General features: G+C 36.3%; 1 protein-coding gene across 5 annotated transcripts in view; it reads right to left on the bottom strand.

The window, feature by feature from the left end:
- The window catches only part of CPNE8 (copine 8), a 92,067-nt gene that overhangs the window by 13,777 nt on the left and 54,720 nt on the right, over positions 1-23,570 (bottom strand). For all 5 annotated transcript variants that reach the window (XR_009968425.1, XM_062638328.1, XM_062638330.1 and 2 more), the window contains 5 exons: positions 18,477-18,552; positions 12,066-12,119; positions 9,277-9,338; positions 1,693-1,739; positions 1,026-1,207 (listed from right to left, as the gene is read on the bottom strand). Coding sequence is in view for 4 of the 5 variants with exons in the window: in XM_062638328.1 (XP_062494312.1) it covers positions 1,026-1,207; positions 1,693-1,739; positions 9,277-9,338; positions 12,066-12,119; positions 18,477-18,552 (421 nt within the window). In the remaining variant the exon portion in view is untranslated. The remainder of the gene's footprint in view (positions 1-1,025; positions 1,208-1,692; positions 1,740-9,276; positions 9,339-12,065; positions 12,120-18,476; positions 18,553-23,570) is intronic.

Below are 23,570 nucleotides of genomic sequence, written 5' to 3'. Positions count from 1 at the left end.
TCTAGAACATTAAAAGAGAGTACTGAAAACACTGTTTAGCATTAAATGTTAAACACCTATATATGTTTATATATGGAAGAAGGAAATAAAGACTTTTTACTCTGTAAAAGCACCACAATGCCTCATGAATTAATTAATTTTAGAAACAGAAATAAGCCTGCTATTTTAATAGCCCTAAGGTTATATATATTATATATATCAATATATTTGAACTTGCTACACAAAAGTCCAAACAAAGTCTGTGAGTCAAATGAATATCTGCAATTACACCTGTTTTAAATTACTATTCATGTGGAAAATTACTATCCATTGTTTTCTAGTACAGGCTGACTGAAGAAATACACATCTACAATCACCAGTCTTCTGCCATGTCTTTGCTGCTATCTAATTAAAACTTACCTGATATACCCACACTTGCTGTAATTCTGGCAACTTTATCCTACTCAGAGGAGAACAAAAACCTCAAAATAAGCAAGTAGATAAACATCCACACTAATCACAAGCATCAGTTATAACACATTAACCTTTCTGGAAAATCCTGTTAAGATTTAGCTTTGTAATTTATTATTGGCACATAGACCAATCTCACATTTGTTCTTGTATTTCAGCTTATAGTCCACTTAGTTATCTCTAAACTAGCAGCCTGTAAAAGATAAAGAGATCCCAGAAAATTACAGACAACAATAACAATAATAATGAAGGATTATCTTGGATCATGCTTCGCTTGCTTCTTAAAATAGGTTAGCTTCAATCTGAAGTCTTTCAAGCACCTGTTTCTCATGCTGCTACAGCTGAGGTTAAAGATGATTACTTTTCTTTATGACTGTTTTTGGCCTACAGGGACTTCTTGGCTCTGGATTTTTCTCAGTGACTTCACTATGGTGAAAAGTTTTGGAAGAGTCTTTTATACATAAGAATTAGCACATTCTCTGTTCTTTACTTGTCCAGTAACTGCTTAAGACTCCAACCTTAACACCCAAAATTTTGTCATAATTCAAACAATATATAGATACTTATTTACTTACCAGTGCAAATTCATGTGATACTCTTCCATCCGGAGGCAGTCTTGCTCCAAAACCTAGAGCTGGGAACATTTTATCACTGTCATAGTCCTGAATGATTTCTCCTACTGCTTTCAGTGCCATGCCATAGGCATTCAGTTGATAGGGATTCATGTAGTGCAGTGAAGTAGGCTGTGAAGGGTTACCTGTCAGAGCAAGAACGGGATTTACTTCAAAACTGAATCACTTCAAAATTTTCTCTGTAAAGCTTTTCAGCATGGAAAGGACAGCAAGAAATTGTGATTAGATTCATGAATTCATGTCTTTATAATATCATACACACTTTTAAGATGAAATTTACAAAAGTATTATCACATTCTGAAAGCAGCTTTGGAGGAAGGTCAAAACTTATCTTGCTTCACCCCACTTCAGCCATAATTCCATCTGAAACTTTTTTTGCCCCTCTCATTGTGCTCTTCTAAAATAGCCAGTTTTCTCCAAACAATTAATCAAGAAAAAAAAATCAGAAAATACACAAGTATTTTCAGACTGCTCCTACTTCTCAATTTTATATGTAGCAATAATACAATGAAGTTAAGCAGAATATTGCTATAGATACATATGCACACACATGTACGCTTAAAACTGAACATAGCACATACATACACAAGGTATTTCTTTTTATTCTTACCATTTGAGGCTGTGAAATCAATAGCTACTGTGAAATTGATTTGGGTTCTGTAGAAAAAGCAAATACAAATCTTATTAACAGTTGTACTGTCATGTGGAAAAATAAACAAGAGATTATAAGGTTGTTTGTGGACAAACTGTAGGACACTGACTTTCTAATAAAGGCAATGAACACTGAGAAACCTCTTTTATATGGTTCCAGCCAAGAGCTTTATTAGCATACTGAAAACTATTACTTTACTCCATCCTTCATTTTTCTTCATTGTTTGTGAAAAATCCTAAATCCTTAATAAGATTATGAACATCCATAAACATTATTAATTCAGTTTCAACAGAAAAACTGATTACTCCTTGTGCATATTTTAGCCCTAGCCATGGAAGACTTTGACAAGGGAAGTAGGTTTTTACTAATCTGCTCCTTTCAGTGTTAAGAAAACTGTCTTCAATCAGAACATGTTTCAAATCATGCTATGCATAAAATCTCTGGATGGGATATCGCAAGTTTTGGCAGTGGATTGTTTTTCATGTGAACATAGTCACTACTTCAAGCGAGTGCATCAAGGTAATTCTTGTATGACAAAAGTAAAATTGGAAGCAGGAATACAAAGATCTGTATTTGGAGCAGTAGCTAAATAAAGCCGTTATTGTGGATGGATCAGTTGTTAGCATAGATTTATTGTAAAAAAAAACATTAATGGGCTTCGACAGAGCTGCAATGCAATTAAATGCAGTTCTGTTCTGCAGCTTCCTTCAGGACAAAATACTGTCATTCTGGGGATAATCAGCTAGTAAGATTCTATCAGAAAAAAGAGTTTGTATGAATTTGCTCAGATTGAGTCTTTTACATCTTCCTTCAAATTTCTGCCTCTTAGTGTGTGCAACAATGAACGTAATGAGCAAAAATTAAAGCTCTTTGAAAGTTACTGAACAGATTTAACTCATGTACATTTACATTAAACATCAACAATCTGACACCGGGCTCTGCAGTAGTGGTTCTGCTGCTCAAATAACCTGATGTGCCCAGAGAAAATACTGTTTATTTCACAAAAAGATGGGTATGAAAAAAATCCCTAACCTGGAATCATTTTATCAAATTGATCAAGGCTAAAACAAACTAAGCTAGGTTATGGGTGGACTGTCTCCAAAAAGTAGTAAAAGCCTTCTAATGCTCACAGTATCAACATGGTCAGTCTGGAATACTTCTGAAAATGCTGTGGCCTTAACATGGACAATGGTGAAAGCTGCTGCAGTCTCTGAGAAGACCTAAGCTTTATAAGAGAAGTTTACCATCAATATTTCTGTATTATGCTTTATGCAGCTTCACCACAACTTTTTACTGGCATGACAATTTAGATTTCATTCGCTCCGTTCTCAAATGTCAGGCCCTGTGGCTTGTTAATAATGTCTTTCTGCACTGTCAGTTAGTTGTAAGAATAAAGATCCTAAGAAATGCACATCAACTAGTTTTCTATTACCATCACTACAGTGTGCAGACAAATTGTCCTTGTTAGGTGAGAAGAAGTTTGGAAAAACAACAACAAAAAAGTCTAATACAATACCACTTCTGTATTTATGCTTAGAGTCCCTGTTGGCCCTGCTAAGCAAAACTGCTTTTGGGCTATAATCTGGCTGCACTTAAATTTTAAGGGCTTTGGTGTGGTGCAACGTTTGAAGAGTAAAACAAGGCTCCTCCAAGCATTATATGTCAGGTACCTCCAGCACAAAAATCTTCAGCGTGCTGAAGATTTTTCCAATAAGGAAAGAAAACCTTCGAACAGCTTTTCCTCAGCATAAGAACAGCAAAACTTATTTGTAAACCCATTTCCTGGATCAGCTGTTCTGATCCAATTAGTAAGAAGATAAAAGGAACAGGGCTAACAGAAGAAAAATATTAAAACCATATCTAATGGCAAGAAAGAAAAAAGTCCTATGGCTACAGGTAATGACTGACAGCATCGGTTTCTGAAGTTTTCCTCAAAGTGGTGTATCTGCATTATATTGCTTCAGATAACAGAAACCCAACTGGTAAACTAGAAAAACTCCCTTTCCCATTTACAACCCACTATAATCTGGATGATTTTTGTCCAAGCAGAAGGGTATATATATCACAGTATCTGCAAGTTTGACAACTATAAAGATCATGATATAAAATAAGATCAAAACAGATGTCTACATCTCTAGAATCTGCTCCCATCTGCATGTACATTTTAGTAATATCGCTCCAGAAAACATGCAAGAACTTAAACCAACTACTTGATGTCAACAATTTATAGATGACTGTATATAGATTAGATTCCAGTTTCCTAAATATAGCTTCTTAACGCTATTTTAAAGACCCCAGTGTATTTACTACACCATGGAAATTTTGGGAAGTCTAAAATGGCATTAAATGCCTATATAGCTCAGAAAACCAGATCCCACTCTTAATAAAGCTGTCATTTGCATTATGGACACATGACCACAGAGAATGTCATTTATGGCTTACAGAGAACCATGGAAGCCAGAACAAAACTCTGTTGCCCCAAAACTCTGTTGGGGCAAACCCGCAAACCATGATTGCCCTATGTTTTCAATGACCATTTTGTTTCATGTATCACACAATGTATGTATGGAGAAAAGGAGGCTCAAGGAAGACCTGAAAGCTCTCTACAACTACTTAAAAGGGGGTTGTAGCACAGTGGGGGCCAGTCTCTTCTCCAAGTAACAAGTAACAGGACAAGAGGAAATGGCCTCAAGTTGCACCATGATAGGTTTAGGCTGAATATTGGGAAAAGTGTCCTCACAGAAAGGGTTATCAAGCACTGGAACAGGCTGCCCAGGGAAATGATTGAATCACCATTCCTGGAGGTATTTAAAAGATGTGTAGACATGGCCCTTAGGGACATGGTTTAGTGGTGGACTTGGCAGTGCTAGGTTAGTGGTTGGACTTGATGATCTTAAGGGTCTTTTCCAAACAATTCTGATTCCATACCAGAAACATCCCTCTGCACATGATCTCATGGAAAAGAGATATGGAATACTAAGTTACACAAGGCACCAGTGTCCTCTGAGGAAAGGAATAATAAACTGTAAAACGGTAGAAAACACAGGTCAACCTTGTAGTCAAAATTATCAAAATGCAATTAAACCTTTTTTGAACACAAAGCTGGGTCTTTCAAACAATTTAACTTCAAATTAACACCATTAGAAAAATATTTTCAAAAGCAGCTGTAATATTGTGAATGTGTTTTGTGTTAAAGATTATTAAGAAAAGCTATTAATTTCTTTACCATTTCACCAAGACTGAAACAATTAATCAGCCATAACTAAAATTTAAGCCAGAAAGGCTAATTTAAAAGCTGTGTGTCATGAAAACATCAGATATAACTACGTTTGAAGCCAAATGGGATGGCTGGGAAATTAATCTGGATGACATTTCAGGAAGTGTTTTCCTGGTAACACATATTACTCTAGAACCAAATTAAATGTAATGAATACAGCTGAAAGTCCACTGTCCTGCTTTTATATCTGCTACTTTTTATTTCTTTTTAATACACTAATTCTTAGGTTGCATCAACTACATATTTTTAAGTTACTGTTATTATTAACCTCTTAGCCTTCATCAACAATTACCTATTTTTAAATAGTAGTCTTGATTAATGTATTTTGTATAAGGGACATTAGCTGAAAATTCCTTAATTCGGAATAAAAACATTCAAAATTTAAAAAAGCTTACAAAATCGGAGTCCTTGACACAAATTTAGGTGCCTGATTTAATGATGCAAATTTTAAAATACATCAAGAGAACACAACTTCTGTTTCTGATAAGGACAATTCTTTGTCTAAGGCCATGTCCTTGCTTTTCCAGCTGTGTTGTTCTCCAAGGAGCTACACTAAAAGCTCATGATACCTGCTACATGAGTGATGATGCAAGGTCATGAGGCTTTGCACAAAAGCTGCTAAAACACTGACAACTGGCTAGGCAGGCTGTGCTGCTTTGTGTCTCACCTCAAGGGAGAACTACAGTAAAATATCCAAGCAGAGCAATGTGTCTTATGGATTCAGAGCTGGATAGATCACTACTGCTCTGCCAGTATTTAGCTGGTATAGAAAGACATGGCCTATTTGCTACCTGGACAGGTGATTTTACCCTATACTACCATGAAAAATGGAGAAAGTATCCTAAAAGAAACAGTAATCTTCACCTCACAGTGACAGAGTAGCCATTTTGTGTGTTTCTTTAGGAAAGCAAGTCAAAACCTATTGTCTTTTAATAAGAGCTCTATCATCACTGATATACATAACGGAACAAACCAAGTCTGGATGTGGCATTTGATTAGTCTTGATAACATATGTAACAATTAGGGTTTTTTAAACAGTACATTGGAAGAAAATATGTATTTCCTCCTGTGGCTTCAGAGTGACAACCAGCTGGTCTGTTAGCGGGGGGAGCTGTTGAAGGTTTGAGGACCACTTACTGCGCAGAACTCTATAGTGGAGCTAATGGAGTAAGTAACACTACCAACAGGCTGCATCCTCTCCATGGTATTTAAGTCCCCAGTGACAGTTATAATTTCGCCTTTGCAGATTCCTGTTTGGCCAAATGCTGTATCAACTTAGAGAACGTATTTCTGACAAAGACTCTACAAGACCTTGCTCTTGTATAGTCTTATTACTCCTTATTATTCTCCAAGGATACAAGAAATACATGGTAAAGCCTCCAAAATGTGTAGTTAGGGCAGCCATTGCTTCATAAGTTTATCTCACAGCAGGTCTACTCTGAACACCAAATATGCATGCCACTACATTATATGGTGTGGTGGTTGGATGGAAATAGCTGTCATGAAAAGAGTTCTAAATTTCCATTTGACCATTAATGATTAAATACAGTTCAGTTAAAAATGTATGTCCAAAGCCCTCAGAACCTAAACAACGTGTGAGTGTTCATTTCCAAAAACCTGGATGAAGGAAAGGCTTTTAACAGGACGAGAGGAAAACATTTCTTCCTGTCTTCCACTGATCTGGGACAGAGGAGATGACAATATTTTTGAGTTGCACAAAGATTCAGCTTATTGAATTTCATTGATTTAGATGCCTAGAGTAACTTGGTAGTACACGCCCTATTCCAAGTAAAAGAGGCTAGGAACTTCTGCACAGAAATATGCTTTCTGTCCTGAACCTTGCAACTTTTTGCCTCCTGGTTTCTCTTCCAAACAAAACCAAGCAGACCATGAACTGTTTGACAGTCATTCCTGTAAACCAGGAATTTCAATTACTCTCCTCTCCAAGGCCTTATACCTTGCATTCCTGATCTTATCCATATATTTGGAGGTATTTTGATAGGAGTATGTTTTTCACTGCTAAGTGGCAGGAGAAAACAGATTTTGAAATATACATCAATTTTTAGCACACTGTACCTATTTTAAATGTGGGAAGGTCAGTGTGGCAAAATATATGATTAAGTATCAAGATGTAAGCAATCGCCAGCTAGTAAGATGTAAGATTCTTAGGAGGTAAGGTGGATGCAAAAGAGACATTCACCTCTTTCCTGCTACACTGCTATAAAATCCAGTGTTGTGTAGTAAAACGGAATTAGAATTTATGGACAAACTTCTATTTAATTCTTCAGACCTTTAAAAAAAAACCCCACAATCAAGTCATATTGATGATACTGATAATGGAATATCCCAATTAAACAGATGCAGACTCAAACCACAAATGAAATTAAGACTGTAATCCCAATTTATTGCAGTTAAAGCTGTCAAGATTTCTATTTAATCAATATTACTTCTAGACACCTCAAATCAATTACAATGAAAGTTCTGAACATGAAGTATTTCATAGGCATCCATTTACCAAAGTTCAATATTGTGCCTATTGCAGAATCAGTATTTTCTTACCCTTGCCTAACTAAATGGAAGAAAACCAGGGAATTAAAAAAGAAAATGATTTTGGAGGACATGATGGGAAAACAAACTGATTAATGATGAAATCTTCTCTTCCCCCTTCCCTCATAATCTGCCAAATGGACTGCAACTGATATGTAGTAGTATTAAATGAGATAAATGAAGGGAGAGAGAAGCCAAGAGAGTGAGTCTGAGTCTCAGCCTCCTGGTCATGTTTATAAAACTGTATAGGTTGCAGAAAGGTAACATTTTATACAAGTACTTCTACAGTTTTCACTGGCATGTACGCACAAATAATGGTATGAATCACTAAACAAGATTCTACACGAAATAATTAAACAATAAGTATTAATGCTCTGCTCATACTTTTAAGCACAGAGCATTCTGCTGAATTATACTCTATTTATATAAAAGAGCAGAAAAAAATCTTAAACTGCAATTATCACCATAGGTCTTCTTTGACTTGCGGTTACAGAGATATATACAAAATATCAGTAAGAACAACAAAGTATTATTTGTAATCAAAATTTCTATTATTTGTCTACAGAATGTAGATAATTAGGTTTTTTAACTTGCATTGTAACATCTCAGTGAAAAATGTGTTAAACCACTCTAAAAAGATTACGAATGCACCCACCATATATTTTTCTTTCCAAATTTAGATATAAAACTTAATTCTTCAGTTTCTTATACATACTCTTCTTGTAGAGATGAATATTGAATGAATGGGGATAAGACGGTTGTGGCAAGTATGTACAACATGCTTCACAAAACACTAAAGGTAAAACTGTTAGCGCATTTGTGCATACATATACTTCATTCAGTACAAACTTCTGGTAAACATGGATGGATGGCCATTTTCTGCTTCCGTTAAAGTCCACAACAGGAACATAAGATTGCCACTGTTGGGAACAAAGTCAAAGCCCTATATTGCTACTGCCAAAATACAACACAGAGTTCTTTTTCATTTCAGCTGAAGCCTGGCTAAGACTGGCACAAAAAAAGTAACTTTTTTCTTCACAGGTAATCAATGCTTTAAAATACATGTGGGATGTATATTCAGATGGTATGCCTCAGAAATCTATACTAAGTGCCTAGGAACATGTAACAAAGTATTTTCATTTATCATAGAGAAGAACTATGTTCTGGCAGGGAGGTTAAGAGCCTGAGGAATTCCTGAGATTCAACCTAGGCATGCTCTACGGTAAGCCATGCGATGCTTGTCTCTACTTCCCTTTTGGGAAAATGACAATAAATGAGAAATAGAACATGCTATAAATTCTACATAATTAGTATTGAAAAAATACCTTTGAAAGGGAAAGGCTCTAAATAAATGCCAATATTAAATACACCAAAGGTCAGTGTAATCACAAGAACTAAACCATCATTTTACTAATTTTATAGTATCTAGGTAATTCCCTTTCAGTTAATCCAACTTTCACTGGCTGATCAGAGGTCATTACTCAATCTCTGTGTTGTAGTACCAACACCGATTCCAACATTTTAAGCGAAGTTCCATGACTTAACTTACATCAGTAACTGCAGGTTTTATGTAGCAAATGGCAGCCTCTAAAATGAGGAAACAATACATCTCTTTACAGATACTACTCAGAGTCATCATATACAAAGTACATACACAAATTGTTAGTGAATAACATTGAGACTGTGAAAACAAGAAAGGTTTGTTGCCAATCACATACCCGCCTTTAATATAGTCAAGGAATGAAACTTCTGTTTCAATTAGGAAGGAAAGCAATGTTACCTGAAAGCAAATAAAAGAGAGTCAGACATGAATTGTCATTTCCCAGTTGAACAAGTAGAGACATAAGCACAATGTTTTTGGAGCTCTCTCCTTAAGATAAAATTTCCTACAGTACTAGGGAAAAAAGAAGATAAAAAAAACAAAAAACAAAAAACATTTCAATAGGCAGGCCTTGAAAGGCAAATTTGGAAGTCTACTACAGTTGTTTGTTGGGGTGTTTTTAAGCCACATTTAAGGGATAGAAGATTGTATTCCAGGGCAGGTTACCACATACACGTCTTCTGATCACATGGGTAGTGGTCTAAATGTGTTACTGGCATTTTCAGCACTTGAGTCCCAGAAGTATGAACTCAAGTGGAAAAGATTCAGTATTTAAGATCTTCATATACTGCACATCATTTATGAAACAAATAATTTAATTTTGTTTTATCTACAAAGTGACACAAAACTCACAACATAAGTGCATCAGGCAGTCTATGAAAACTGCCTAAGTAAATACTCACAGCAAATTCACCGTAACGATACACGGCTATAAAAAGGGGGTGGAAGTTTGTCATGAAATTTGATTTTCCTCCAACTACAGCAAAATATAAAACCTGAAAATATCCTGTTTTACACTTGGACTCAGAATGAGATTACAGGCAGCAATTCTGCCTTCCATCCTACTTTCTTTGTCACAGGTTCTCTGTGAGTCTTAGTGACTCGCAAAGTTTAAAACCATCAAATTACCCTTCTAGCTGAGAACAGACGATCATATATAGTTTTTTATATATATATATATATATATATATATATATATATATATATATGTATATAGTTCCACCAGACTATCAGTAGCATAGTCTTGCATATAAGATTGAAATTTTTATGTGATTTCCCACTGGACACAGCCATTTTAACGGTTCATTTGTTATTACGGTTGGTCATCTTGTTCTTAACTAGTTAATGTTTTCAGTGAATCTAATTTTAAATGGTAAAAAATGAAAATAGACAACACCACCCTTTCCAAGTGGCCAAAGGGTTTACTTCCATACAGACAATACCAATGGTCCAAGTTTTATACGGTGATTTTACATTTCACTACTTGGCATTGTTCAAAACTAATCATGTATAAACATTTCTGCTTAGTATGTCATTTTGGCTGTCTGAATTTAAAATGACCCCTTAAGTAATAATGAATTGATATGGTTACTGTATGTACACTGTCCTTAAAAGCAGCAGTGAGAGAGTGGTCAATGACAGGTATCCACTTTACTTAAAGTTCTCCAAAAGCCAGCTCCTATTAGGGAGAATGATAATGATGGTGCCTGGTTTGAAAATTTAGAAAACTGTAGGATAAGGAGTATCTTGGATTAATGATGGGGAGAGAAAAAAAACCTGCAAGCAAACACATAGGAAAGTGACAATTTGGAGAAGCATAAGGGAAGCCTGAAGGACTAACAGAAGGGCAAATGGATGCAAAAAGGGCTTGATGAAGAAAAGAAATTACAAAACCAACAGAACATTGATAGAGAAGGAAAGAGCAAAGAAAATTGCTAACTACTGTTTATTGGAAATTTCAATGTAATTTGAGACAAAGGCTAACAAGACACAGTTGATTCTGTCTGTTCAAATGTGACTAAAATATGTTCTTTCAAATGCAGATACATGTGAAGGTGTTAAAATACTTCAAACCAAATTCAACAGGAAAATTGAACATGTAAAATGCATTTTTTGCTTTCCTGTACCCTAAGCCAGATTTCATACCATTCCGAGTACACTTACTTTTAGTATTGATTTAAAATAGCAATTTTTCATAAGTTTCTGACTCACTGATTTAGCATAACAGAACTTTAAACACATTAAATTGTAGTAAAAGAAATATGTAAGAAAAAATGTTACCTAATGAATCAGATCTTGAATGGTAAATGTTCATGGACAAGCTGCTTATGCTTATTTTTTACAATTTAAAGCAGAGGTAAAAAATAAGTGTTTATTTTCCTACTGATGCACAGGCTTATACAAGCTTTGAGAATGACAAAACATTCCTTCAAGGCGAGAGTTCAGAGTGAAAGTAGCCCTACTGACTTCAGTGGAACTGTTCATGTGGAAAAAAACCCCGCATGCTGGATGTTTCAAAAAACCTATCTTACATCTGATTAGTTTTGCAATATACGATTCCTCAACATTTATCTTCATTATTTTTAATGATATTTTGAATTTCATGGATTCCAGAACACAGAAGCTGAGAAATTGGGAATTGTATCGCTAATGGTTCATAAAACAGATTATGGAATATGAACAACAGGACATTAAACTCTCATCCCAAACTGAACTAACAGATCTTTTAACATTAACATACAAAAACTCCTATGCAATAAAAAATGTTGACTCATTTTGGTTTAGACATGCTAAGCACACTAGCTTTTACTGATGCTAACTCAGCAGCTAAATTTAAGAAGAAAATGGACTTCTGAAAGTCCATCTGTTTCAGATAAATAGTTCAGTAATTTCAGAAATTTGACTGAAATTTTACTATAACTTATTTTGGAATTCATTGCACACTTGGTCAGAGCTTTTATTAAGACTGTTTAAATTAAAAAATTCTGAAATTAATGCTGTATAACAGTAAATAATTTACTGTCGTGGCCTTCACAGAAGCTTCTGCTCTAATCCTATTAAATTACAAGTCAATTATACTCTATTTCAAGTTAAAAGCATCCATTAACATAAAATACATTTACTTACTGTTCCAGAATTAACATATTTTTTCTTTTTTCCCTTTTTCTTTGGATTTATTACCTAGAAACACAGATACGAATATTAATGCAGCATGATTTATGATCTAACATTAAGATAAGTGTTAAGATACTTTTGATGCAGAAAATAGTTTATTTTTAGTGGATTCTAAATTCACTAAGCATCCTGTTTACTTATGTACCCCAATGCTGGGATACAGGCATATCTGAAAACCAGTGAATTTATCTTCATGGTACCTGCTAGGTAAGACAAATAGGGGACCTGCGAAACAGAGGTGACAGTGTTCATTAAATCTGAGTACTCAGTGAAAGACTTCATTTAATTTTCACAAGATTCTGCATTTTTCTGCATGCCTGATTCCAGTGTTTCAGTGTACTGTGTCACAACTTCTCCATCTCACAGTGTACCTCTTCACGTTCTGGTCAATCTCCTTCCATCTTCTCAGTATTATCTGAGAAACATGAGAGTTGTTCTGCTCCTAGTTTCTGTATTTGGTGCAACAGGATTTGGCTGACAGAAAGAGCAATTGGGGCGACAGATCATACTGTGCCTGAATGAAAGCTAGTCAGTAACTTAATGAAAATAGCACAGATCACCAGGTTACCGGTGTACAGGAGTTGTGGGGGCTCTGTGCACTCTCCATACTCAAGCATCTTCACAGAACCCATGCCTATGAGATTCCTCACTGTAGCCACCAATAAGAATTGTTTCCCTTCTGAATACCTACCCATTCAAAGGCAAGTCTCAGTCAGTTTTATCATATACACAGTAAAATGTACTCCTGCTTTTTTCAAAATAGCGCATGGAATTTGGAAGCAAAACATTATTTTGTTAATTACGTCAATCCATGATCTGCTATATAACCAGGAAACTCAAATCCTTGTGGCTTACTGCCGAGTTTTGATGTAAACTACTCACAAATGTTCTGTGAATGACAAAGAATGAAAACATTCCTAACTGAAATTTTAGTCAACTGCTATAAAACATTTCAAGAATTTTGCCTGAAAATGGGAAAAGCTGTAATACATATCCTCCAAAAATTCTCTCCCCCAAAGCAAAATGATGTCACATTTAAAGATCATATTCCCTGTGCAACACAGAACAGCTGTGAAACTTAAGGCAGAAAGAGGCAGCTATCATTTGAGGTCTTCCCAAATAGGCTAAATGACAGTGACTCTTTCCTTCCAGTATGGCACACAGCTATCTATTAAGTGTTCATCACAGCTTTTACTGCCTTACACATACATAAACCCTTTAATACTTAAAAAAAACCCGAACAGATAACCCATTTCTCTTATTAACAGTATGACAGTGGATTAAATCTGTGTAATGGTGGTTTATTAACAATGTTGCAATTCTTGCTGAACCACAATCTCATCCAGAAAGTGACTCCTGCAGACAACTGCCCAGAAGAGGAAGATGAAGGTAACAGACTGCCTGCCCGCCCTGTGGCCCTTCATTCACAGCTCTCCAGAACCCAGCGGTCAGGCCTGAATTAGCAGCATATTTCTTGCCAGCAGTCAGTAAATGCCAAAAAGGAGATTCATCTGAACTTTCTGCTTCAAGTAACTTGATAATTGGCTGCTTAGGAATTGCTAGGAAATGCACTAGAGCTTGGAGTGAAATATCACGGGAAACAAGGCATCTACTTGATCAAAGATGAATTAAATGACAGCTGATCTCCCTCATGTAATTCCAGGTACCACAATTGCTATAATATTGATGTGGGGTTTGTGTGTGGTTTGTTGGGGTTTTTTTAATATATTTTATTTGTTTTGTTTTCTCATATTTCAGGTAACTATAAATAAACCAAAGTCTCACACCCCTGCAGTAACTTAGGAAGCTACATGAACTCTTACCTTTTAAAAAAAGGTCATTTGAAAAGAGCTTGTTATAGCAATGTTTCTAATCTGAAAATATGGGATTCCTACAAATTTCTCCACCTGCCTTGGGTCAGTTTGTAAATGCAAAAGTGTCCAGTCTCTTTTGTTCTGATATTGCAAAGACAGATCAAGTAGAAGCAATACCAAAGTACAGAGGACTGCAGTGTGGGGAGGCAAATATAAGATGCTCAAGAAATGGATGCTATTCATGGGAGTGAGATAGTGATATTATATTCAAGAAACTGCAAAATTAATTAAGATGTTATAACAGAATATTCCTGGTAGGGTAGAAGTCATGTCAGCGATACAAGAAGAGAGGACTGCATACAGTAATCTGTGTTGTGACACTATCCATAGGAAACCACAGTAACTCTGGGCTGATCTTGGATCTAAATATGAAAAACCCCCAAGGCTTTCAGTTATCTTTGTCCTGCTCTGCACAGTAGCACCTTTGATCATTTCTTAAATATAATGCAGTACATAATTGGAGCACCCTATTTCCCTACCTTGCATTAGTGCTTGCCTAAACCATCCTACATGTGATCACCTATATTAGGAACATGAAATTCTGCAAAATACTGAAGTTAAGTGGCAGTAGTCCAAGACCAATTAAAGGATAGCTTAAGGACTAACGAAGATCTGTACACCATACAGGAAAAAAACCCACCCAGGCTACAGCCACATAGGCCTGCCTTCTCATTATTAGCAAAAGTATCATTCCATGAGGAATAAAAAACATAGTTCGGTTCAGAGAGACACTGTGCATGCAAACTGGGCAACACTGGAACTCATGGCGCAAATACAGAAGCTGACCTAAATACTTCAAAAAGCATATTCACAAACCAGAAGGAAGTCTTAAGTATTTACTTTGAGGGACATAAGAGGTCTTGAAATTAAACTACCAGGACGACCATGATTAATTAGCTGGATTTGGATTACATCTGAATCACCCCTGGGAGAAGGAGAACTTGAAAGAAGTTCCAATCATGGGATTATGACTGCACCAATGAAGATCTTGCAGCCAGGCGGGTCAGGAGTTTCACCAACCTGGACACATATATGAGTCTAAATTCAGGAATAGGCTCTCCTACCAGAATGGAGGGAGAGGGAACAGAAGTGCAGTTGTCAAGAAAGCTAGTCATGCAACTGCCCCAAAAGCAGCTACAGCCCATATGAATCCACAAGTCATCAGGTGGCATCACATAGCAGAAGCACTTTGTATTATCTGCAGTATAATTTGAAGGCAAATTAGCTGCTAATTTGAAAGAGGAGTTGGTCATACTAGCAAGACTATGTTAAAGGCAGATTTGGTGGAAAAAGCTGATTTTTCCTGTTTTTTCAGATGACACATATGAACATTGCTCAACTTTGGGAGCCTTAGTTATTACTTTCCTGTGGGGAAGGTAGGGGTGAGAGGGGTACGATCAAAATCTTGACCTCCTTTAACACCAGAGATCAAGGATAGAGTCACTAAAGAAATACCAAAAAAGAAATATCCCACGCAATGTCCCAGGTAGGAGCTGGGAAGGAATACAGGAAAGAAGAAACACTTTTAGAGACCTTCTAAACAACAGGGGAAAAAATACTAGGTGCCTTATTTTTTTCTTCAAGTACTATATTTGGTCTGCATTATATAAGCCAAGGGTTGAAACTGCTAATGCAGCAAGAGGACCCATTTTATGCTATCAGAACTCCTAGAGAGCACGATTGCTCTGTGTACGATGACACTTTTCAAGAGAGGGCTGCTTTTAACTAGAATAATACTTTGGGTAATCAGACCTAGGAAGGAATGGGCATTTGTACTGTGTTGTGATGACAGCAATCTGTTGCATGAGGATAAGAGCCAGGGTCTAAACCCAAAAGAGTGAGGCTCCAATAACCAAGGCAAAATGAAGGCAATTTCTAGTAGGATGCACTGTCACCTTTCCTATCTTTCCCTCAGGTACCCTGGCAGATACTGTGTTTTCCTGGGTTATGTTCATTACTCAACTGATACAAACATTTTGTAAGTTCATTAGAGGAGACTGTAGACTCTTCAAAGTGAAAGAAAGGAAAACACATCTAAACTCAAAACTGGACCATTCCTGTGTTCAATACTATTTGAACACACACATTTATTATATACTATTATAAACTCTGACAGGGACAAAAGATTTCATCAAAAGATCTGTCAAGAGTTACCAGACAGAGATACTGTCTGGAAATTGTAAAAGAAAAAAATGCACACCAAAATAGTCTCTGTATATCACACAGTTCTGTGGGTTCATGACTCTGTGATGTGAAGTACTGAATGTGAACTTCATGTTTGGACTCTTCTAAAGTTCCCCTGTCCCCAGTATATAAACACCTTAGGACAATAAATACAGCACAGACTGTACCTTGCCTACACAATAGTTTTCTTGTGTTGTATGAATGCTCATATCCAGAAATGAAAGACAACAAAAATTAGAACAGAAATGAGAGAGACAGCAAAACAGTGAAGTTAAAAATAAAGACAACTCTTTGCAAATCTCATTAAGTGAGGCTATAAAAGCCCTACAGAGCAAAACCTACAGGTACAGCACTTCACCTTAGAGAAACTGAAAGTACATGGCACAATTCATACACTTTGTCTATGAGCATGTGTGAGATGGAGGGTGCTAAAAACCTTTAACACACATGGCTGGACATGTGCAAATGCAATAACATGTATTTTCACGCAGGAGAATACAAAGGTGCCTGAAATACACACATTACTTCCATATGAAAATTGCTGTTCATGAGTCCTTGCAGGGACTATATGGTGACACCGCTCTAATTAAGCAGACCACTGCTTCCAAACACCACCACTACATCAGTATCATGAGACAGCTGAGGGGTTTTGTGTAAATGCACCAAGAATGTCCATCAGAACAGTGAATTAGATGCTTAGGTACTAAGCACTAGGCTACTGCTGGGTGAAAAAGAAACCGTAAAGCGAAACACAGGGTTTCACACATACACACACAGACAAGAGGTGAAACTTGAAACAATGCACATTGTTTTACCATGGGAAAGAAAACAATTCCTTTTACAGGAATTCTGGAAGACAACTCCAACAACACAATGCAATAGAGTGCAGACACTTGACACAGTATGTGCCAGTATGTGTACACAGCACAGAACAGACTTCCTATCTCTGGTCCTAAAAGAAGGGTAACCATGTCATGTCTGCAACAGAACTGACCACTAGTAAGACAGCCTAGGCAGAACTTAACTAGCTTAGATGCAGCATAATTCCAACTCACCTGCACTGCTTCTAGCTGGGGAGCACATTCACAGTATTTGAAGTTAAGGTACTACACACTGTTACCTACTGAAGACAACGCTGAAGTGATCCAAGTTACGCATAAGATTAACAGGGACTCAAAATGAAAATGAAATTTCTTGGATTTATAAAAAACTGGAGTTTAATACTGAATAATGTAAACTGACACTTCTCAGGAACAAAATAAGTTTTAATTCTCTTCCTCCCATTACCTCTCCTTATTTAACACATTTTGAGATATCATGATATACTGCTCATTCAAGACGAAAATTCCTCTGGAATATTAACTTAAAAATGAAGTTTTTAATGCAGGAGTCTTAATGATTTTTTTTTCCAGTCAATTTTTTTGTGCCCAAATCTGGTATATTTTTTAAAGGGCTCTGTCCAAAAAAAGAAAGATGCCAAAAATGAGTCCCTTTATGACACTTCAAGTTTATGCATCTTAATTTTTTGTTTCCACAAACTCAATGATTGCTTCCGAGAGTAAATTACAGCATATTTTGATGCCCAATAAGGTTTGATCTTGGAAAGTTTACTTTTTGGAAAATCCCAATAATCTCAAACTAAATTCAGAAACAAGTCTTAAACTGGGGATTTATTAGACCCAAAATAAACAAGCCTGCACAATAAAACTCTACTACTGAATTGACAACTTCCTGTCAATCCCAGTAGCTGGCAGATGTATGAATCCTAAAACCAGAAGAGTAATATAAAGGTGGTAACTGACCACAAGAAAAACCCTGCCAATAAATAAGATAAATTCTCTGTCACTTGTAAGCCCTGCGACAAAACTGTAAAGATTCTGAAGTCTGCACTTAAGGTGAAAGGCATTGTGACTTTGCATTTGCTGTAGGAATCGCCAGATATTCCTCGGATAGGATAAACCAACATATAACACATGTAACAGCTGGCAAAAGAAATAAATGACAAATTGTTCATACACAAGTGGGGGTAACCCAGTATTTTCTCCAAGCATACCAACCCAGCTGCCTGAAGTGCTCTTTTTGCCTTATCACAGCCCAGTGTGCATACACACATATGCACACACACCTACTTGTCTCTAAATCTTTTTATGAAACAACACTTTTAGATTCTCTGTTACCGTTTATAAAAGGGAAATGTGAAAACATTCCAAAATTTGATTTTTACAAGTACTGTGCAAATTTGATCAATTTGCCATGAAAACATTGGGAGTGTTCTCACTTATTTCCCAACGCTCTAAGTACTTACCTCATAGACGTTGAACTGAGATTGTCCCCTCGACAATTCTCTGTAACTTGTTGTGAATTCTCCAATGAAATCATGGCTGTATAAAGAAGAAGTTTTCAAATCAAATGCACTGTAAAAATCATGTATTACAGCTATTTACAAAAGAGAGGACAGCTGATATGAACTGGCAAAGAAAGGAGCAATGCCAAAAGATACAATTTGTTAAAAAACCTTTACTTCTTCCTCTGTTGTGTGTTCACTCTATTAGAAATAAAGAGATGAAAAGCTTAAAACTTTCTGATGGCTTCTGCTTAACTTAGCTGCACAATGAGGACTAGGTTGTAAATTAGTCACCTGACCCCAATATAACCTTATGGAATCTGAAAACCAAAGCAGGCTATCAAAACCTATCACCATTTTCTCACTGGATGACCACTGGCACCACAGTGTAAGACTATGTAAGAGAAAGGGAGGTATTACAAGTGTGAAAGGAGTAACTGGAACCAGGAAAGACCATCCCTACCAACTTGTGCAATGTGACACTCAACAGTACTTTTAAGAGGAAGAACCTCTGGGAAGAGAAAGATCTGGGAAGATCTGGGAAGAGAAAAGCAATCCACTGAGGCTAGTCAACTTATAGCATTAGACAACACCATTGGAAAGCAGATCTTAAACTAACACTTAAGCAGTGGTTATCAAGCTTCCCCTTTCTAAATTCTATTCCTTCTCGAAGAACACATTCAACACTCCTGTGCTGTCACCTGTCTTTTGAAAACTCCTTTGTCAACTCTTAGTGAGTGGATGTCATGCTGCAAAACAGCCACTGTGAGCAGGATGGCTGGGGAAGTGGATGAAGCATTGCCGAGTAAGGTGGCTGAGTAAGAGGTCAGGAAGCTTGGGCACAGAAACCACAGGTCTGCCAGAAGTGACTGAACTCTTACCTCAAACAGGTACCTGGAATGGAACACAACTCCCAGCAGTCGCAAGACCTGTTCTCATTCTCCACTCTTCCAGATGAACTTCCCTCACTGCTGCTCCAACTCTCATTCACCCTAACCCCATCTTATGACTTTGTTACTTGGAAAATTTGTTTTTAAGAAATACAGCACACTTCCAATTAAGCTATAATATTAAAAGCAAATTTTAATAAATCTGAATGTTGTAAGAAGAGAAAAAATGGAAACAATCCACAGCAACATGATTTTATTTATTCATAATGAAATGATATGAAAAAAACCAAACTCCAAATATAAATCTTATTTTATGACACAAGCTTGAACTCACAAAACATGCAAACCAAACAATTCAAAGGTCCAGTCATCATACCAATGCACATGTAATAAGGCACTTGCAAAGCATCCTGTAAGAAAACCTGAGGAATACCATATGGAGAAGATGTTTCCGATTACTCAGATTCAGAAGGGACCACCTTTCATACATCACTCCCCTTCCAGTTTGAAGATAAGGAAATTGCTTCCAAGACAGACTAAGACTCTCCTTAAGAACCCAGTTTTGGAAGTATCATCTCCTTTGATTAAATGCTTTCCAGACTGCAATGACTACTTAAGCAGGGGAACAGAGGAAGCCATCCATACAGGCTATGGAATTTGAGTTCCATATAGGCTGTAGCATGTAAGAGGTATTTAACCTTGGGTAACCATGGCACTGGAGAAAAATTCACCTTGGTTAAAGAGGAATCTTTCCCTTTTGTAACAGTTCATACTTCAAATTTTCAAGTCAGCTTGTATATTTCAAAGGCAGAAATTCAAATAATAGCTCAATGACTACCTTTAAACATCCTGTAGCAAGCAGAAGAAACATAAGCAATTCCAGACAAGGCTAACTCTGGGAAAAAAAAACCACAAAAACACATCATATTGCTTAAAAGTGGTTGTTTAATTCTAAGAGACACTGGAAAGCCTCCTTTCCTTGTGGCAATATGCACAGACTGACAAGAACTGAGCTAGAAAGATGTAATTCCTCTGAGTAACCACAGTAAAAATGTATGGGCACATATAACCAGTCTGAGAGTTCCCTGCACTTCAAATATCATCAGCCTGGATCTTAACACTCAGTATTCAGATGGATGTTATGCCCCTGCACTAGGTTGGTGCTGAAAGATGGGTGTCTGTTAGACAGCATTTGCCTTTGCCATTATGAGGAAAAGGCACTGACACCTCCTTATATTCATAATCACACTTCCCCAAATGGATATCCTTATTAGTCTTTAGATTGAGAATCCAAAGAAGATGTTCTCTTTGCCTTCCTAACACCAAATATTCCTAGACTGGAAAACTTTTGTCCATGAGTGACATATCAAAATACTGAATCAGAGACTCTTAGCACATAGAATAATCACTTGATCCCCATCTCCCTAAATCTTCCCATTTGAGACTGTGCTTTGAAGTGCTGAAAATCACTTTTGGAATTGCATTAACTTATTTTTTTTTTAATCATCTAAAGAAAAAAAAAAACAATGGAGGAAAGGCAAATAATCACCAGAAATATGTCAATGCATAGGGGAAAAGTGCAATAATTTAAAAATTAACTATCTAGCTGGAGAAAGAGGATGAAGATGGAGAACAAGAAATAAGGTGAGAAAGCCTAGAATCTGAGATTTACAGTCCCTCCTGCAGGGTTTAGATTCTCAGATGAACATTTCGATGGCCCCAGGTTAGCATGGTAATATTTACAGTTTTAAAATTCAAGAAAAACACACTTCCGTGTAACAGATCATAAATATCAAGTCTGCAAAATGGCTTTTGCACCATGTATGTAAGTAGCAATTTCTCTGAAATTAAGTGAAAAAGCCTTCAGAGAGAAATAAAAACATCAGACTATTGTCGATGTCCCGATGCGAAGCTGCACATCATCCTATTCTTTCCTTCTGCAAAACTTGTCTGCATGCACTTTCCTGATAAGGACACTCCACAAAAAAGTCTCTCTGTTTCACACAAATGGACTTGACCAAAGTAACAAAAACAACTTTTGGGATTTCTTTTAGTATCGAATATTTTGGATTTGACACAGCTCTTAGAAGCCGTAAAAGGGATCATCTAGAACAAGTGGTTCACATTTTCACAATTTTTGTGCAAAAACTGTTTTGAGGCAAAGAAATGTTTACTGATTGTGTTAATGTTACAAAGGCCCTATATTACTGTTACTCAAGAAAGTTTAAGTGATGTTTGAACAAATGAGAGCTAGGAATATACAATTACTCTTATCAGTGTAATTCATGAACATGACAGTAAGCAGCTCCACACACAAAGCACCCTGGAATCACTTTTTCAAAGCACAGATACCACAGAATGGGGAAAAAGCAAAAAAACCCCTGCAAGTCAGGACTTGAGGTCAGGCAAGTCAAGATTTAGAAATCAAGTATATGCACAGTAATGCTGCCTTGCTGACTGCAGAATAACCTGCAATACTCAGCATAAACTGCTTTGCTATCTAGCAGGCTCTCTGACGACCCTTCAAAGGTTGTTTCTGCCCACTCTGCACACCTCTGGAGCAAACAAATTCAGCATAACAAGGTGACTAGTGCAACAACAGCTTATGAACAGTCCATCAAAAATGGAAATTAACGTAAACTAAGTAACAGCAGCACTGTACAAAAAATTGATAGACTAATTCTTGAGAGGGATTCACTTCAGATACAATTTGGCAATGTCAAAGTTAAATTACGCACTTAGGTTCTTTGCTACAATCACTAGTAAGTCAGAGGCCCCATGAACTGGCAATTTATTCCAGTTAGGATGGATTCAATCAGACCATTTTTCCCTGTAAGCTACTGAAGTAGCTTAAGTGATTAGTCCAATCTAGTTGTCTGATTTTCACATTGTCTGAAGTTACATGAGATGAGTGCTGTCTCATCTTTCTGAGGAACTGAACATGTAAGATGTCAGTGTCCTGCTTGCTTCTAAATGCAAATAGGTAGAAAGAAAAAGGAAAAAAAAGTCGCACAGTTAGAGTAAGAAGGAGTATATGTGAGTAAGTATCCTTCACTTTTTGGGTTTTTTAGATATTGATATTATAAGTATTCAGAGTGGGAGGTAAGCAAAAGCAGATAATATTTCAAACTGTTTGGGGAAGTGTAGAGGCTAATGACTGCCTAAATTGCACAGTATGTTGAAGATTTCACTCAGAATTGCAGCTACATAATACTATTTGGCAGATTTCTTCATTTTCTTTTTAATCATACCTCAGATTGTGATTTTTGATGAAATGGGACAGCACATGGAATTTGATACCTTAATAATAAATAATCTTTGCTTTTTATTAAATTGGTAATATAATTGTTATTGTTACATTATTAAAAAATATTGCAGTTTATACATAAAAGTATAAATATGTCACATTTTTTAAGGATTTGGCAAATCTGACAAATGAAAGATGTTAATAGAAATTCATCATTACAGTGATGAAGTGATTTTTTGCTAATATGGCTTTGTTAATTTAAATCCTTGTATTTTTCATTGCCAAATATGTTATTTTGTCTCTCCAGGGAGTAGCTAATCAAGAAGGATGAACTTGCATTAGAGGTATTTATAGAAGGTATAAATGTGAGAAGAATGCTTATAAACCAACAGGCTACATGACGGAACCAAGAAGATGAAGGTATAAACTGAGAAGGCTGAAACTGGTTTTTGACCTTGTCAGCAAGGAAATGTATGGCACCACATGATAAATTTGCCTATTATGATTACAAGATCTGTTGGGCCACAGAAGCACAGTATCATTAGCTGTAACACTAGAAGGAAATTGCATTAGCAATATTGAAGACATTACTGTATAATAAATAATATACTCTGAAAAATACAAACAGAAATGCATATCCATACAGTAAAAGATGTAAATTAAGATTAATAGGAAATATTTAAGACAGGCCAACTGAAAGATAAATAGAAATCAATATATTCTTTTATTGCATACAAGTTCTAGTACCATGATTTATGAGCAAAGTTTCTAACCAAAGTATTAAGAGACAAGCTCAAACATTTTTAAATGGTTATCCATCCAATCTGATAAAAAAATAATTCTATCTAGTTTGTCAAAGTAAAGGCAATTTGAAAGCCTAATTTCTTCAGAAAAAAAGCCACACTCAGTACAGATAGC

The sequence above is a fragment of the Pezoporus occidentalis genome, unplaced genomic scaffold (genome assembly GCF_034315485.1).
Source record: "Pezoporus occidentalis ecotype Australia unplaced genomic scaffold, CSIRO_AGI_Poc_V1 ctg56, whole genome shotgun sequence".
Taxonomy (NCBI): Eukaryota; Metazoa; Chordata; class Aves; order Psittaciformes; family Psittacidae; genus Pezoporus; species Pezoporus occidentalis.
This window is presented reverse-complemented; position numbering and strand designations above follow the sequence as displayed.